Source organism: Suricata suricatta, chromosome 16 (genome assembly GCF_006229205.1).
Source record: "Suricata suricatta isolate VVHF042 chromosome 16, meerkat_22Aug2017_6uvM2_HiC, whole genome shotgun sequence".
NCBI classification, from domain to species: Eukaryota; Metazoa; Chordata; class Mammalia; order Carnivora; family Herpestidae; genus Suricata; species Suricata suricatta.
In genome coordinates, this window is record NC_043715.1 from 13,611,849 (window position 1) to 13,625,876 (window position 14,028).

The 14,028-nt window shown below is 44.3% G+C and overlaps 2 protein-coding genes across 6 annotated transcripts in view; one reads left to right on the plus strand and one right to left on the minus strand.

The window, feature by feature from the left end:
• Positions 1-4,769, minus strand: part of PKD1L3 (polycystin 1 like 3, transient receptor potential channel interacting) — a 55,911-nt gene extending 51,142 nt beyond the window's left edge. The window contains 3 exon segments of the mRNA XM_029924227.1: positions 962-1,031; positions 4,552-4,591; positions 4,593-4,769. Of these exon segments, the coding sequence (XP_029780087.1) occupies positions 962-1,031; positions 4,552-4,591; positions 4,593-4,769 (287 nt within the window).
• The window catches only part of DHODH (dihydroorotate dehydrogenase (quinone)), a 32,308-nt gene that overhangs the window by 4,731 nt on the left and 13,549 nt on the right, over positions 1-14,028 (plus strand). For 4 of the 5 annotated variants that reach the window (XR_003903841.1, XM_029925544.1, XM_029925543.1 and 1 more), the window contains exons 1-4: positions 6,782-6,820; positions 9,843-10,055; positions 10,176-10,375; positions 12,672-12,754. Coding sequence is in view for 4 of the 5 variants with exons in the window: in XM_029925544.1 (XP_029781404.1) it covers positions 6,800-6,820; positions 9,843-10,055; positions 10,176-10,375; positions 12,672-12,754 (517 nt within the window). In the remaining variant the exon portion in view is untranslated. Of the gene's footprint in view, positions 1-6,781; positions 6,821-9,842; positions 10,056-10,175; positions 10,376-12,671; positions 12,755-14,028 lie in introns of those variants that run through there. The other variant, XM_029925545.1, reaches the window with a different exon arrangement.

Below are 14,028 nucleotides of genomic sequence, written 5' to 3' on the forward strand. Positions count from 1 at the left end.
TAAAAGAGTTAGGAGAGGGAGGTAGACAAATCATGAGAGACTCTTGAATACTAAGAACAAACTGAGGGCTGCAGGGGGATGGGAAAGGGGAAGGAGGATGATGGTCATGGAGGGGGGCACTTGTGGGGAAGAGCACTGGGTGTTATATGGAAACCAACCCGACAATATATATTAAAAAAAGAACAATAACAGAAATTCCCAATGTGTATCCAATGTCACAAAATGAGGTCCACCAACTGGGTCAACATTAAGAAGATAGAATTAAGATCACTTTCAGAAATTAAATTCTAGGGATGCCTCGGGGGGCTAAATCAATTAAGAGGCTGACTCTTGATTTTGGCTCAAGTCATGATCTCGTGGTTCATGAGTTTGAGCCTTGCATTGGGCTACAAACTGACAGTGTGGAGCCTGCTTGGGATTCTCTCTCTTCCTCTCTGGCTGACTCCCCCCCCCCCCCATAAATAAATAAACTGGGGGAACAAAAGAAATTACATTGTAAGTGCAATATTCTCCTCATATTCTGTAATTCCTATTAGTAAAGAGAAAAGAGTTCAGTAGGTGAGCAATAATATTCCTGAATGTGCCTCACGTGAACACTTCCTGTTTCTCACACGCGCTGCCCAACACAGTTTGGCAAAACCACACAACCTGACAGTATCTCAATCGAAATTTGGATCAGGAGCCCAGCAATCCCGCTGGATTCCGGGGGTTATTCGTGCTTCCACTCTGAGAGGACTCCTCCTCACTTCCTCATCTACTCTGCCTCCAGCGACTGGGAAGTCCCTGATCCCCATTCTCAGGTCAGGTCATAACCTTGCTTTCTGCTCCAAAAATAGAACAGGAGCAACTAAGAATCCTCTCCGCACACTCCTGCCACAAAACGTGCCCACTGCCCAGCAAGCATGTGCACCCACAGGTGCCGCCTTCCGTCCTGCTCTCTACAAGCTCCCCGTGAGCCTACCCAAAGGGAACCCCTCCAGCTGCACGCTGGCGCAGGTCAAGGTCACTGTCCAGGCTGCTGTTTTTTCGGTCTTAAGACAAAGCACCAATTCACGCTGCCTCATGAACTACTGCCCCGCTTCTTTCCTGATCTTGAGCAAAATTCCCCTAAAAATTGTCTAAACTTGTTACATCCCATTCCTCTCTTATTCTTTTTCCTTATTTTTAGAAAACTAAAAATTTTTTCCTAATTATGTAAAAACATTGATAGAGTTTCAATGTCAAAATTATGAAACCAGGAAAGAACTAAATTCCATCGCTGTCCTTTCTGCCCTATTCCCTCCCTCCCTCAAAAGTAATCATTTTTATTAGTTTTTGTTTGCTTTTCTATTCTGTTTATACAGATGTGTGCATTGGTATATATACATATATATTCATATTACCCATTTTTAGTAGCATACATTACACATTGTTCTCCAGGTTGTTTTTCCACAAAAAGCAAAAACAAAACAACACAACCAGAAATAACCACACTGCAGTACATAGAAATATGCATTTCTTTTTACAACCAGTGTCCCCCTAGATGGGTATAAGGATTATTTCTACTTTTTGCTATTACAGAGCCACAGTGAATAGCCTCATGTGTGCGTCTTTTTATAGTCTTGCCAGTGTAACTTTGGGATAGATTCCCAGCAGGTGGAACGCTGGGTCAAGGGATAGGCATCAATGCGATTTTGCTGGAGATTGCCAAATACCTCTCCCTTAGCAACTCTATCTTGCTGCATTCCCATTAGCAACGTATGAGAGTGCCTATTTCCCTAGAGTCTTGCCAACAGAATATTTTGTTAAGTTTGTGGATTCATGTCCATCTGATAGGTGGGAAATGGTATCTGTTTTAATTTGCATTTCTCTATTTTTTGGCAAGAATACTTCATAATATGAAGCACTAGACTTCTCTTTTTAATGTTAACAAATTTACAAATACTTCTCCCACCAACATATTATTCTGGAAGAGGCACTCCTTAAGTTCACAATAAAATGAGTAAACACTAATGCAACAATAGTTACTTCTGAATACTTCCGTTTTAAAAGTAATTAGCACGGGCACCTGCGTAGCTCAGTAGGTTAACTTCTGGCTCTTGATTTTGGCTCAGATCATGATCTTGCTATTTCCTGAATTTGAGCTTTGCGTTGGCCTCTGCACGGACCCATGCAGTCTGCTTAGGATTCTCTCTCCCGCTTTCTCTCTGCCCCTCCCCCACTCGTGTTCTGTCTCTCTCAAAATAAACAAACTTTAAAAAAAGGTAATTAGCATTATTGGATCTTCAATGATCTTTGACATGAACGTGATGCTATCTAGAAGCAGAAAATATACTTTATGCAAAAAACAGACATTTCACAACATTTGCAGTAATAACTACAAGATTCTGCCAGGCACGGTTCTAATACTTGTACTATTTACTAATCTTCCTAAGAATCCTATGAAGGACTTGCCAGGTGTCACAAAATGAAAGGCCCAGGATCAAGACATGAACTCACAAGTCTGACTCTAGAGGCTGAGCTCTTACCTGCAGAAACATATTTAGTCTGGTTATGGGAATGGAGTCTCAGAATATGCAGCACTGGCTTGGATAACGGAATAGAATTTAAAAAAAAAATATATTTTTTGATTATTTTTCTTTAAATATTTTATCTTTAAGTAATTTCTCTACCCAACATGAGTGTTGAACTTACAACACAAGTCAAGGGTCTCATGCTCCATCAACCTGGCCAGGTTGCCCCTAGAAATTTTTTTTTTTTAATTTAAGTAGGCTTAACGTCCAGCGTGGCACCCAAGACCCTGAGATCAAGGCTCGATTGCTTAGCCAACTGAGCCACCCAGGTGCTCCGCCCCCAGAGTTCTTTTTGCCCAGATTATCCTTGCACAAACATTCTATATTGCACAACAATAATCTCCTGCAAGTACATGAGTGATAAATACCAGGAAATGCATTTCACTCCAAAACGAAGTGAAAATGTATAGAAACTCAAATCTTGGTCAGTGAAAAATGGATGGAAAATATCATCTAGGCCCCAATAAAGGTTGCTTTTCCTATCATGGAGATAGATTGGGCCAAAAGCCTGCTGTGAGGACGGAGAACCGTTCACAGTCCCTCACATCTGTGACAGTGAAGCCCAGGACCACTTGATTTACGGCAGAGACTAGCCTCACAACCTTGTCTTTGCCAACACAGCATGCTCTCATGGCCAAGCCACACAAGCGTATCACACAGAGCTTGAAAGGGTGGAGAATGAGAGGCTGGAAGCCAAAAATGTATCACCTTGAAATAACGGGTCCTTTCAATACCCAGTATGAGAGGAAGGTGGTCTTTTCCTTTTTCTTGTAATAGAGAAATATTGCAATGTATTTTGTTTTACGAAGCACCCACAGATGCTTCATGTTTTAATACGAATGTATCTGGATTTTTAAAAGTGGAACTAAAGTTTTACTCAGATGGTCTGTGACATCGTAAGGTCTCCGAGAATTCACTGAGTTAAGACTGAATGCTGTACGCGACACCATGAAAAATGATGACTGAAAGAAAAACCACACACTCACCTCCACGCACACAGTGCTCATGGCCTACTACAAACTTCTAGGACAACAGCCTCCTCACCCTTCACCCTCGCGTCTTCCTACAACAGACTATTTTCCTCCTTTGGCTTTCCTGGTCTTCCTTCTGAAGTTCAAGCGCTGAAAGGATTCGGGGTGCACGAGGAAAAGGGAGTTTACCCGTGCGCTTTCTCCCACACTTGGCCCAAGAAGTGAAGGCGCCATCAGGCACAGCTCTACCTCCCAGAGCGGGCTGCATATGAAAGTCATTCCAGAGGAAATTCCTCACTGTAATCAGTATCATGAAAGCCAACATCTAATCAATAGCATCAAAATATTATCAATATATTAGGGTGCATAGTTTTGAAAATATTTTTGTAAGAAAGATAACAGGCAAATCATCTCTCTCCTGGTTTCTGAGTTAGGAAACCTGGAGCCAAGAGTGATGAAGTATTTACCAGGAAAAAAGTGGCCATAAAAGGTTTCCCACTGCAGAATCTTGCACAATACTTGTAGTGATCTTAGGTTTTGATCAGGATGTTAGGTTTTGATAAACACTAAAAAAAATTCTGCTGAAGTACAAAAGTGTAAATATTTCAGAGGAACTGGTAATGAGAAAAAGAGAAAGATTTTTCTGTGTATACAAATGGAAATATTAAAAATTTTTTTCTTTCTCATATTCCAGAATCAAAGTAAGGAAGTGCCCTTCATTTTTTGTCTATTTATTTATTTATTTATTTAGAGACAGAGAGAGAGTGAAACAGACATAGATACCAGGAGCAGGCAAGGGACAGAGAGGATCCCAAGCAGGCTCCACACAATCAGCACAAAGCCCGATGTGGGGCTCCAACCCCATGAACCGTGAGATCATGATCTGAGCTGAAACCGAATTGTACGCTTAACCAACTGAGCCACCCAGGCACCCCAAGGAAGAATCCTTTGTCAACACTAAATCTCAGAGCCTTACCTGAGTTGTTTTTTTCTCAATGTTTTCCCAGCAGCATGAATACACTACTTACTCCCTTTTTCCAGAAAGTCCCAGAGAAGATCTCGAACCCCCCAGGTTCCAAGTGTAAGCAAGGCGTCCTCCCTGGACACGGCAGTGGTTTTCTGCTTCCTCAAACCTACACTGATAACAATTATTTTTACCATGTTGCTCTGGGCTATTTAGCTCACTTCCCAGAATGATACCTGTTCTGATGTATAACCAAAGCCAGATTCTTCCTCTCAAGAACATTTTCTCTGTGAACTATGAGCAAGAACAATGCATGGGCTCAGCAGCTGCCTGGTCCTTTCGATTTGTTCTTGGTGGGACAGTCATTTTCATTAGTATTATACTTTTAGGGACATGGAATAATTTGTCAAGGAGATGAAAGTTTATTTTTTGTAAAATTTGTTTTTAAAATTTGTTTTAAGAACCCAGGTGGAGTTCCTACAAGCTGAAATTTGTTTTAAGATTTTCTTTTTAAATTTGTTTAAAAATTTTTTTTAATTTGTTTTAAGAACCCAGGTGGAGTTCCTACAAGCTGCAAACAAACAGCAAAGATCAATAAAGCAATGGCCTTGAGAGCACCGCCACCTGTGTCTACACACCAGATATACCTTTAGCTAATTACGTGCTAAGCCTGAGCTGTAAAGGAGAAGATGATTAATATCTAAGTCAGTGTTGCTAAAAATTGAGAAAAGTATTGTGTTGTTTTTCAAAAGGAAACCATTCTTGCAGACCCCCAGGCTGCATTTAAGTTACTGTATTTTGCTTTTTAAATACATTCAACCATAAAACCAGGCTATATGCTAAAGCTCTTACACAACCACAAATGAATACAAACTAAATACAAACATAACTGAAAACCAACGAAATTAAAATGTGCTAAACTAAATAGCTACCTGACACACCGTGCTGGCTTACGACCTCACAGGTTCTTTCGATCTGGCATGCGTGCTACTTCATGCTGTAGGAAAAATCACTTCTCTCACCATTTGACTTTATTCAGCTTGCGGAAAAGCCTTTGTTCATACAGCATGTCTTTTGTTCTGCACCTGCAGCACATCCATCGTTTATTTAGGCAGTTTCCTTTCTTGGTACCAAGGTATGATAACAAATAGATATACCTGTGGGCACTGAAAGCTTGGTAGGTTTCAGGATTCAGCTGGCTATCCAAATGCCTATATTACTTTTAAAAATCATTATGAAGACACTAGTATCAACAATTCTCTTAAGTGTATACTCCAAGAATACACCCCCTCAGTTTGAAAAAGACTGCAGTAATCAAATGAAAGATAAATGTGGTACAGTCCCAATTTTCGAAACGTTTAGTCTAGTGAGGAGGAAAAAAAAAAGATATAACAATTTAAGTTAATAAGGACAGGTACAGCATATACCTGTAAAGGTTGAGATGAGGAAGAAATTATTTCCAGCCTGTGGCCATATTGAGATAGACGACACGGTCAACCTGGCAGAAGTCAATATGATTTAGTAAATGCACGGAAGGGGAAAGTACTTAGAGAAAAATAATTCTGGGAGTGGGGTGGGCACTCGGAGAGACAGCAGTGGGAAGGGAAACTAGAAAAGTGAAATGTCCTAAAATGGCAGGAAAAAGTGTCCAATTATTTTGAGAAGGCTTCTGACCAGGAGTCCACTAAGTCTTCGCGGCAAAGGAATTGTTCTGGGTGTTACAAGACTTCGTAACAAAGTATTAATTTCCCAATACCTTCATTAACATACATACGCACGCACATACACACGTTTTAGGCATTTTTAAGTGAAACCTGATGCTGATGGAAACTTCTCTGAGGTCAACCCACGTATCTTAGTGCCATAATTCATTCCAACCCTTTTTACAGTTCCTGATACATATTCTCAATACCTGCTTCACCTAGAGCGCAAGCATATCAAATGTTCACCTTAAACAACCAAGATATTGGTGACAGTGCTGCTTAGAACTGAAGATCTACCTATGAGCATTCAATCGCCGAGGTCGTAGGACCGCAGAGTAAAACTGCACACCACCCCAGCTCCGAGAAAGCTCAACTCAGCCTAGCAAGGGGCCCAAGTCTCCGGCGGGCGGAAGGGGCGTGGCTACCGTGACGGAGCTCACGCTGGCGCCAGCGTCCAGCCACACCTTCAGGGCGGAGCGCGGCCTCTTCAGCCCCTCCCTCCTGCCTGGCGATTGGTGAGGTGGCAGCTGCAGGGGCGATGATTGGAGGGCTCTCCGCCATCTCTTCCAATGGAAATAAGCCAGAGGCGGGCCCAGTGGCGGAAGGAGCATGGCGTGGAGACAGCTGAAAGTGAGTTCAGAAAGGGGGGTCTGCAGCAGCGAGGAGGAGTCAGGCGAGGAGTGGGGCTAGAGCAGAATGGAGGGGTAGCCTGGGGCGAAGTGTGGATAAAATGAGGCGCCAAGATTGTGGGGCCCGTGTGCACATCTGTGCGTCTCTGGAGGCACATGTGCGTCTGCATTTACACGTGTCCTCGTCCAGTGTGGATAAGGGCACATTCCTGTCTGGGTAGATGCAGGTCTGGTTTCAGCGCACGTGGGCCAAACTTTTATTGAGCCTGGCACACGGGCGTTTAGTGAACACATGACCGCCTAACATTGTGTACAGGATCCATCGTGCAATGAAGTTACATTAAGACATGGTCCCAACCCTTGTAGATGAAATTTTAGGGCGGGGGCTTATATAACTGTATTCAGATACTTGATTGACATTAAGGGGCGTTTCTACAATCCGCTGGAACCTGGAAGCAAGGCAATAATTACTCGTTCTGTATCTACAGCTGGGAGTGACTTTTAAAGGCAACAGGAGAGACCTGGCAGGGGACCAAGGGGAGAGGAAGGGGGAAAGAGAGCGAGGGAGAGTGAGGGACACAGATCAAGGGAGACTACTGAATACTGAAAATGAACCATGGACTGAAGGGGGAGGGGGAGGAAGGGAGGGGGTGATGGTCATGGTGGAGGACACTTGTGGGGAGAAGCACTGGGTGTTATATGAAAACCAATTTGACAATAAACTATTAAAGAAGGAAAAAAAAATAAAGGCAAATCTGATCACGCCACTAACTTGTTTAGAGATCTGGCCAAGGTCTCTGCCTATCTCCCCAGCTTCTTTTGTTGTTGTTGTTTTTTTTTTTTTAATTTTTAACGTTTACTTCCGAGAAACATAGCGCACGAGCGGGGGAGGGGCAGAGTGAGACACACAGAATTTGAAGCAGGCTCCAAGCTCCAAGCTGTCAGCCAGAGACTCACTAACCATGACATCATGACCTGAGCTTAATCGACTGAGCCATCCCGGCGCCCTTTCCTTGATTCCAAACAAACCTTTCTCCTTCCCGGATTTCTTGGGTCCATCTCATTACACTCTGCCACTGTGAGGGCCTTTACACTTTTTTGTACCTGCCTACTGCGTACTAGTTAAGTCCTATTTATCCTTTGGACATCAATTTAAGTCATTTCCTCAAAGAAGCCTTCCTCTACCTCTGAGATTGGGTTGGGTTCTATTATCACCGTATGTTAATTCATAGCAATTGTCAGTTATATATTTGCGTCATCATTGATTAATAACTTCCTAAGATTGTCCTCTCTTTGAGGGCAGAGAGTCTGTTTAGCTCACCTCTGCTCAATTACTGTTGGGCAGATGACTGAACTGAATGAATGAATGAATGGATGACTCATCATCTGGCAGTGATAACTATGAATCACTTTTTTTTAATAGTTTATTGTCAAATTGGTATCCATATAACACCCAGTGCTTCTCCCCACAACTGCCCTCCTCCATTACCATCACCCCTTTTCCTCCTCCCCCTCCCCTTTCAACCCTTGGTTCATTTTCAGCATTCAATAGTCTCTCAGGTTTTGCATCCCTCTCTCTCCCCAACTGTCTTTCCCTCTTCCCCTCCCCCTGGCCCTCCATTAGGTTTCTCCTGTTCTCCTGTTAGACCTATGACTGCAAACATATGGTATCTGTCCTTCTCTGCCTGACTTATTTCACTTAGCATGACACCCTCAAGGTCCATCCACTTTCCTACAAATGGCCAGATTTCATTCTTTCTCACTGCCATGTAATACTCCATTGTGTATATATACCACATCTTCTTGATCCATTTGTCAGGTGATGGACATTTAGGCTCTTTCCATGACTTGGCTATTGTTGACAGTGCCGCTATGAACATTGGGGTACATGTGCTCCTATGCACCAGCACTTCTGTATCCCTTGGGTAATTCCCTAGCAGTGCTATTGCTGGGTCACTTTCCAAGTAGGATTCTTTGGTTTTGAGAGAAAGAGAGTGAGGGAAGGGCAGAGAGAGGGAGAGAGAGAAGCCCAAGCAGGGGCTGGATCCCACAGACAGTAAGATCATGACTTGAACTGAAATCAAGGGTTGGATGCTCAAGCAACTGAACCACCCAGGCGCCCAAAGTAGGATAGTGATTCTTGACTCAATAAGACCTGATGGTCCTTTAAAAAAATATTTTGCAACTGCTTTTATTATCCTGAAGTGGAATGTATGTATAATGTAATCTATCTAGGTGTAATTTTAAAAGGTTAACATAATGTCCTAACTGGAATATAATGGAGACATTAAAGGAATTTATAATAAAATAACACGTACTTTAGCACATAAATGCTGGGCATGACTCACGTAGTGAGATAGCTGTTTAAGCCTCTATTTAGAAATTCCAGTGCCTCAGGTATGTTTTCTTTTCAAACACCCAAACAAAGATTATACCATTCCTGAGATCTCTGAAACGGCAAACAATCCTGAGTAATGTCTGTGCAACACAGTGCAGTCATCTCTCAATTTATAACAGAATTGCATTCTTGGAAAAGTCAATGCATATGAAAACTGTGCATGACATAGTTGGTGTTTATGTGGTGGAGCACAGCCTCCAATAATGTGAGTAGATTGTTTTACATACTGAATCTTCGGAAGTCATAAAGGTAGGGACATTCATCTGTCAGACAGCCTAAAACAATGTAGGATGTCTGCCTTTATGGATTCCTGCCCACTTAAATCTATTAGCATTCCTCCAAAACGCCTACAGCATGTCCCCCAGGGGGCAGTGCTGCCTCTCTTGAAGCCTCTGGCCCAGAGTCCGTCAAGGCCAGACGAGTGTGGGTCAGCAGAAGTGTGGATACAGCCCCTGAAAGTAGAGACCACTGTGTGAGCAAGACCAGAAGTGAGGGGGACCAGTGTTTGCAGAACGCTAGGGATATCGCTTCTGGTCACATGTCCTGTCCTGTGTGCCTGGGTGTAAAGGGCTCAGAGAAGTTACTGCAGTCTGGTCCCATTGGGCCCCCCTTTTCTCCCCCTCAGAAGCAGGTCCAGGATGCTGTCGTCATTCTGGGAGGTGGAGGACTTCTCTTCACTTCCTACCTGACAGCCATGGGAGATGAACATTTCTATGCTGAACACTTGATGCCAGCTCTGCAGAGGCTGCTGGACCCCGAGGCAGCCCACAGGCTGGCCATCCGTTTCACCTCCCTGGGGCTCCTTCCTCGTGCCACGTTTCAAGACTCTGCCATGCTGGTAGGTGCTCTTAGAACACCATCTGATTAGCAAGCTCCACAGGTAATTCTGGCACAGTTGTGCTGGGGCCTGCACTTTGAGAAACACCAGGATAGCCTGGCTTTGTTTCCTTCTCCCTAGGAAGTGAGAGTCCTGGGCCATAAATTCCGAAATCCAGTTGGAATTGCTGCAGGATTTGACAAGCACGGGGAAGCTGTGGACGGACTTTACAAGATGGGCTTTGGTTTTGTAGAGATCGGCAGTGTTACTCCAAAACCTCAGGAAGGAAACCCCAGACCCAGAGTCTTCCGCCTCCCGGAGGACCAAGCTGTCATTAACAGGTAGGTGAAGGGCCCAGAGGTCACAGGGGATGCCTTCTTCCCAGGAGGGTGCCCGGCAATGGGAGATCTGCCTGTTTTTTCTGTCATACAGTGTGGACATTTTTCTGCTATTGGGAATGTTTGAGAATCATGTTGAGCATCTCCTTTGTGCAGTCATAAAAGCAGATTTTATTATTCTAGTTTAACACATATACACCCGGGGGCTCAGAGAGCTACGTGACTTATCTGTAATTACGAGATTGTAAGTGGGAGAGCTGGGGTACAGATTAGTACTTATTTGACTTCAGAGTTTGGCTTTTTCTACATTTTTACTCCAGTGCCTTTGCCCAGCACTGTCCAGTAGAAATATGAGGTGAGCTCTCTATGTAATTTAAAATATTCAGGGGGCACCTGGGTGGCTCAGTTGGTTAAGTGTCCGACTTCAGCTCAGGTCTTGATCTCACAGTTTGTGAATTCAAGCCCCGCATCAGGCTCTGTGCTGACAGCTCGGAGCCTGGAGCCTGCTCTGGATTCTGTGTCTCATTCTCTCTCTGCCCCTCCCCCACTTGTGCTCTGTCTCTCAAAAATTTTTAATATTCAGGTAGCCATAATAAAATAGTAAAAAGAAATGGGTGAAATTCACTTCAATAACATATTCTATTTAATTATTGTTTATAATTATATTTAATTATAAATACTTAACATAGGGGCACCTGGGTGGCTCAGTCGGTTAAGCCTCCGGCTTCGGCTCAGGTCAGATCTCACATTCGTGGGTTCAAGCCCCGTGTTAGGCTCTGTGCTGACAGCTAGCTCAGAGCCTGGGGCCTGTCTTCAAATTCTGTGTGTGGGGCGCCTGGGTGGCTCAGTCGGTTAAGCCTCCGGCTTCGGCTCAGGACAGATCTCACGTTCGTGGGTTCGAGTCCTGCGTCGGGCTCTGTGCTGACAGCTAGCTCAGAGCCTGGAGCCTGCTTCTGGTTCTGTGTCTCCTTCTCTCTCTGCCCCTCCCCCTCTCATGCTCTGTCTCTCTCTGTATCAAAAAAAAATTTTTTTTAATTAAAAAAATAAATACTTAACATATTCTGAATGTCATTTGAACATACAATCAAAATAAAAATGATGAGGTAGCTATTTACCATCTTGACTGGCAGCAGGTCTTCTGGATCCAGTGTGCACTGGACTTAGAGTGCTCTCAGGGTGTACTGGCCACAGTTCAAGTGCTCACGGGTACATGTGGCTAGAAGTTCTGGAATTGGATGCTGCAGCCCTGGCCTTTAGTAAGCTGGCAAATTTAATAATCCATATGGACAGCTGCTTTTAGAAAGAGAGATCCTTCTGGATTGTGTAAAGCCCTTCTGTTTGCAATTCCTAGGCGATATTCACTACAGCAAACCCAGAAAATGAAAAAGTGTCTGCTTTTTGGTAACAGAAATTTGAGTCACCTTGAGAGAATTTGATAGGCATCTTTGGGACCATTGATGGCCTTCTGGAAGACGAGCCTGTGGGAATTTTAGGTGGCTGCACTTCCTGCTTTATTGTACTTATTTCAGGGAAAATTTCCAGCATTAGAGGTGAAGTTATTGAGCTTTGTGTTGCATTGCAGCCTGGAATCGGTATCTTCAGAATCTGCAGGCAAAATAAACTTGACGGTTCGGCTGCCCCAAGTAACCGCAGGTACCAGGACAGTGGTACTGGGCACAATCCATAGATGACAAGTGGTTGAGGGAGGAGAGCCCGTGTGTTCAGCCTCTTGCTGTGGGTGGCATGGAGTGGGTGCCCAGTCAGCACCTGCCAAGGGAACGGAGTACTTTATTCATGGAGTCAACAAAAACAGGTGGTGCTCTATCTGTTCAGTGTTTTTGGCTGCAGGTAACAAACGGCTTAAACAATAGGCATTTGCTATTATTTCTTCTCTGGGAGGGTGTTTGTGGAGCACGGCCAGGAGGTAGAAAGATGCAGTTGTCAGTGAGGCCCTGCTGCAGGGAGGGTACATAAATGAGGAGTGTAGGCCAGATCCAGACATGTCAAGGGCAGCCACATGGTGAGTCTGGGCTGTTTCCAGTGCTAGGTACTGGAGTGGCTTGTTTTCAAATTTAAATCTTTTCCCTCTGCATTTGATGATGTTCTGGCAAGTTCTCTAGGAGTTCAAGGTGTGTTTAAACCTTGAAACTCTTAAGGACTGACTCTGATTTTTGTTTCTTTCCTGTTTTTAAAAGTTCAAAGTACAGTGGAAATGGCCATGAAGCCATCTCTCCAAAGTCTTTGCCTTATGGCTGAGGGCTCTAACTTTGTTCCCTGCCCACCTGCTTTTATGTTACAGATATGGATTTAACAGTCACGGACTCTCGGTGGTGGAAAACAGGTTGCGGGCCAGACAGGAGAAGCAGGCCAGGCTCACAGAAGGTAAAGTGAGGTTGTGCTAGAGGGCCCTTCTCCATTTGTTGGCAGGAAACCTGTGGTTTTGAGAAAGGTCAGGAATTCTTAGTGAAATAAATGTGACTGAACAATAGGGAAAAAACACTGTGGGACTCAGGAATTGTCCTGGCTTTATCACAGTCACCAAGATTGTAACTGAATTTCACAATTTAGCAAAGACTTGCTTAGTTTCTCCCTCATTATATTAACCCGTGTTGTGTCATAACTGGGGCCCGTTGGAAGTGAGCAAAGCCAAGTCGCCCCTCTGTGGTCACGTGGGTAGTTGACATGTGAGCAGGACTTGAGCGTCACCTTCCTCAGTCTTACTGTGGTGTCCTTTTGTGCGTTATGTAAATAACGCACATGAATTATAGAAGCGTTGGTACATACAGAGAAACATCAAGAAGAAAATTGAAATTACCCATACTCCTCCCTGCTCCGGGAGAACTGATCTTGGCTTTTGGGAAAATATCCTTCATGAATTGTTCAGAAACACCCTGCATGTTGGAAGGCCGGCTTCAGAGATGCTGACGTCTGTTCTTGGGGCTCCGCTTTGCTGTCCCTCCACACCCATGTGGCGCCTTTAGCTCGGTTTTGTCCTCACCATGCCTTCCCAGGGTCCTCTGGGGTTGTGGGGGGCTGTGGCCACTTTCCTCTGGAACTCTTTCCAGGAATTTAAGTCTCACTAGATGTCCTGGTAGTGAGATGAGAAAAACCTATAGACATCGATTCCCTTCCGGAAGTGAGGTTGCCAGGGCTGAGGCAGTCAGCAATCTCTGATTTCAGGAAAAGGAAGTTACCTTGTTCGGAAATCCCAGGCTTTGGTAGGAGCAGAGCCTGCTCTACTACAGACCTTTCCATTTGGGGAACTTTGAAGCCTATCATATGACCTCCATAGCTTCTCCTGCCTTCTTGCCTCCCTTTCTTCTTTTCACTGTCCCCATCTCGAACTTCATCCCTTGTGCTTCCTGGCCTTCCCTCCCCCCCACTCCAGCTCTAACATTGACTGAAGCAGAATCTTCCAGCAGATTTCTGCTCCTCATGTTTTCCAGCGAATAGAAGCCTAAAAGACAGCTTATTGCTAGCCTAAGTTGACAGAACCTGTGGTGCCTTTTGAGGACAGGCTAATCCCGAAATTTCTGTTTAACGTCAGAGTCTGGGCCCTTTGGGCAGCTGAGTGCTGATGGAAGGTCTCTTAGCTCCGTGAGAGCAACGCTCCCTTTCCGGCCAGCTCACCTGCATGGAGGAGCCAGCTTACAAAT